At 37.0% G+C, this 4064-nt stretch overlaps 1 protein-coding gene across 1 annotated transcript; it reads right to left on the reverse strand.

The window, feature by feature from the left end:
* Positions 1 to 118: 118 nt before the first annotated feature.
* LOC111388961 (spastin-like) lies at positions 119 to 2640 on the reverse strand. The gene is made up of 5 exons (XM_023013790.1): positions 2243 to 2640; positions 1769 to 1907; positions 1612 to 1671; positions 601 to 669; positions 119 to 525 (listed from the first exon to the last, which is right to left on the reverse strand). The coding sequence occupies exons 1-5, from the start codon at positions 2623 to 2625 to the stop codon at positions 418 to 420; spliced, it is 759 nt and encodes a 252-aa protein (XP_022869558.1). The 5' UTR covers positions 2626 to 2640; the 3' UTR covers positions 119 to 417.
* Positions 2641 to 4064: the final 1424 nt, after the last annotated feature.

Here is a 4064-nt window from a genome sequence, read left to right on the forward strand (position 1 = left end):
CGCACCACCCTGATATGAAATAATATCCACATATTTCTGAACAAATCAGCATTATCAAGAAAAAAATAACTATAAATTAAAATTCTTATTAATACCCGAATAATTAAGACATTGTGAATGATATCGACCATTATCTTCAGAAAACTAAGAATTAACTAAAGTAACACAAAGTGGATAACAGTGTAATAAGCACAGTAATCATTTACAATTTCGCAAAAAAAAGGCTGTTATCGGTAGAACTACTAATATATAGCTGTATAATAGCCTATTCGCCTATGCCCCCGCGCCCATTACGAACCCCTAAAAAAGTGGTAACCCATTAAATTGAAAGGGCAAAAAAAGCGAGATTCTACCTTACAAATACAAAATTTCAGAGGTTTAAACTTCTCTTGTCGAAATATAGAATAACTATTAATTTCAAAAACCGAATGGCGACTTTCTACGGCTTCCTCCTTCACCATACTGTTCATTCCATTTCCGCAGCTCGTTCATGCTAGCTGCATCATATGCAACTGATGGCCCCACCTGGAAATTTTTATAAAGCTCAATTGAACGGTATATATAGTAGTTTCTAAGCTTGGTATAATCCAAACAACTTACCTTGGCTTTAGATTGTACAAAATCTTCCAAATTCAGCGGTCTTAACACTGGAGCTCCATTACCCTCACCCTGCAATGAGACGAACTAATTATAAACACTGAATATTATCATGATGACAAAGAATAAAGAATGGTCAAATAAGACAAAATATGGAAACCAGGGCACCGTGTTTTATGACAGTTGAAAAGAGGTCAATATAGAACAGTCTATTGAACATGAGGATTGACCTATTTTGTTAGGGATACTTCGAAGTAAAAGTCAAAAACAAATAGTGCTTTGGGCTGATTTCTGGGGAATAACAGGTTGGATTGCACCTCTTCCACCGGTATAGCTTTTGAGAAAAGTGGTTGCATCTCCCTACATAAGTTGATATTGGAACTGGAGGTCTCATGTTTGATTCTCCAATGAGGGTGGGCCTATTTCATAAGGGAAATTTCGTAGTAAAGGCCCAAATGAATGGTGCCTGGGGTGGATTCCTGGGCATGATCCTGGGTGATAAAGGGATACATCACTTTCACCCTTTTCACCAGAACACTCCTGACCCTTCTCTCCTTGAACATCTTCTTCTTCCCTTTTCCTTCCAGAGAAGGGGTAAGAATCAGAATAACCTAGAGCTAGCTAGTAAACAGTTCACCATCTGTTTATATTCATACGAAGTAATTTGCCAGAGAAGGGGACTAAATAATTGAATTTATGACATACGACAAGGATACATCTTAATTTATCAGAATTTAGTCATAAACAGCCCAAACTGAGATTGAAGTTTATCCACCACTCAGTGCCACCAAGGAACTTCAAATTTAGGAATCAGTAATTTTTGTCATGTTATGTTCCGATGCATATTGTTCTAAAGTGTGGTGAAAAACTCATAAAAGAATCAACTAATTGACCTCAGTACCCATCAGGGAAAAAAAATTGACGCAGTTCCAACCAAAGACTGTGAAGGAACAACCATCTAGTAGCAGCAAAACTGTATAAGCGGAATAATAGATTGAGCATTGTAGCCTTTACCTCACTTTCTTTTTCTAGCAATTCCTGGACAGGTCTATATGCTGCAGCAACGCAAAGGTTCTGCAAAAATATGTTTATAGAAGTTCAATGTTACACCACTAGATAGAATTAAGTAGCCATATTAGTATCTAACTGGTAATGAAATTAAGCAAATTACCTTTAAATCACTCCCCGAATAACCCTCGGTAGCATTTGCTAGTTGGTCAAAAGAAAATTCAGATTCCAGATTTTCTTGAGCAAGTATTATTTTTAGTATCTTCAGACGATTTTCAGCATCTGGTAGGTCCACATAAATCCTAATACCAACCAAACAAACATCATTAGCAGTTTCACTTCACGACTCGTGGTTTTCCAGATTATTTTGTTCTCAGAACAACATTCACTTGCTACCAACACTCTGAGATTACATTTGTAGTTTAAGAAGAAACAGAGAACAGGTTGCAAACTCCTCTACAACACAGACACTGATCATCTGACAAAAAAACTTGCAACATTTTTGGCAACGCTTAAATTAAACATACTTTTTATCCACACATTTTGTAGGACCCACAACTTAATCCCCGCTTATTATCCAAACATTCCATAGGACCCATAGCTCATAAACACTTAATGTTCACTCGCAAGACTTTACCTTCTTGGTAGGCGTCGAATGACAGCATCGTCGAGATCAAATGGTCTATTCGTGGCACCAAGGATAAGGATTCTCTGGCTGTCTTTTGACCTTAGTCCATCCCAAGCTGCCATAAACTCATTCCGCATTCTTCTAGTTGCCTCGTGCTCAAAAGCACCCCCACGAGCACCAAGTAAACTGTCAACCTGCATGCACAGGCATAGCAAGGATTTATAGCTACAATAAACAATAGTCAGAAACATCCAAAAACAATGACAGGCATGAAACACCATCACAGTGCTTTGAATTTGGATTACTGCATGCAGATTTATAGAGAGAGAAATTTTCCTTTTGATTGGTCTCCATGTAATATACAGCAAGAAAATGAAAGTATGGACTACCATTATTGCTCCTTATTTACATTATACTATAGAACTGAATACCACCTTAGTGGTTTCCTAGTTTCAATTCATCTCTCTATCCATCCTCTCTCTATTTTTTAAGTACATTACAATCTACTTCTTGATATCTAATTTTTAGCTAATGAAAAATATACAAAACGAATATAAAAATTTTGCCTACATATTATAAACAATAAATACATAATTTCTAAATATCTATATTTGAAAAAAATAAAAAATATTTCATATGGAAGACATGGCAAGTCTGAATGAATTGCTAGTTTGTGATAATCAATTATGCTTCTAAGTAGCTCAGAAATCTTGTCTTTGTACACTTGCTGAAAATTTGTGACTTCATAATGTCATAAAAAACTATTACACTCTAAATAAGGTGGATTAATCTTTGGAATCAAATTCAAATTTTTACCTAATTGCCTTGCAGATTAAAATAAAGTTTCTTGTAAATAGCTCTTTCTGTAATCATCATGTTATGTAAAAACCATAAACACGTTCACAGTTCATCTTCAGCTAGCTATAGGTAGGAAAATATCCTTCGAAAAAAGTTATTGTTATTGGGATTTTAAAGATTTTTCAAGACTCAATACACAGCGTTGCTGTTGTTAAGAAGAAATAACTGACGAGGATGCCAGTCGGTTAGAGAGGCCATTTGGGGAGGATGAAATTAGAGAGGTGGTGTTCAGCTTGAATGATGATAAGGCACCCGGACCGGACAAATTTTCGTTCTCATACTATAAGACTTGCTGGGAAGTAGTGTGATCGGACATTGTTGATGTCCTTATTTCTTTCAATGTGGAAGATTCTTGAGAAGTGCCAATGTTACATTTATTGTGTTGATTCCAAAGAAATCGAGAGCAACACATATTAAAGACTTTCGTACCATTAGCCTCGTGAGCGGAGTATACAAGATTATCGTGAAAATTTTGGCAAATAGATTAAAGGAGGAGCTGCTAAAATGTGGTGTCTAAGTTTCAAAATGCTTTCGTTAAAGGGCGCCAGATTTTGGATTCAGTACTTACAGCAAATGAATGCATTGACTCACGACTGCGTCTAGGTGTTCCTGGAATGCTATGCAAGCTTGACATTCAGAAGGCTAATGATCACGTCAATTGGGGATTTCTCTTGTATATGCTCAGGCGATGTGGCTTCGGGGATAAGTGGTGTCGGTGGATTCAGTTTTGCATCTCCATAGTTTCCTTTTCAGTTATGGTGAACGACATTCCGGAGGGTTATTTTCGTAGCAGCAGAGGATTGAGGCAAGGGGATCCTTTATCTCCATTGCTATTTGTCATTGTAATGGAGGCCTTCAATAGGATGCTTGAGAAGGCTGTGGGGGAAAGTTTACTGAGGGCTTTACGGTTGAGCAGTTGCAAGTATCTCATTTGCTCTTCACAGACGACACACCGATTTTTTGTGATGCAGAC

The sequence above is a fragment of the Olea europaea genome, unplaced genomic scaffold (assembly GCF_002742605.1).
Source record: "Olea europaea var. sylvestris unplaced genomic scaffold, O_europaea_v1 scaffold5393, whole genome shotgun sequence".
NCBI lineage: Eukaryota > Viridiplantae > Streptophyta > Magnoliopsida > Lamiales > Oleaceae > Olea > Olea europaea.

What these genes read in the sequence shown, in the direction of transcription:
- LOC111388961 (XM_023013790.1), bottom strand. Translation starts at nt 2,625, where the DNA reads ATGGTAGTCCATACTTTCATTTTCTTGCTGTATATTACATGGAGACCA. An exon ending in ATTCGACGCCTACCAAGAAG is followed by an intron (nt 1,908 to 2,242) that starts GTAAAGTCTTGC and finishes GGTTGGTATTAG; the next exon opens with GATTTATGTGGACCTACCAG. An exon ending in ATTCGGGGAGTGATTTAAAG is followed by an intron (nt 1,672 to 1,768) that starts GTAATTTGCTTA and finishes ATATTTTTGCAG; the next exon opens with AACCTTTGCGTTGCTGCAGC.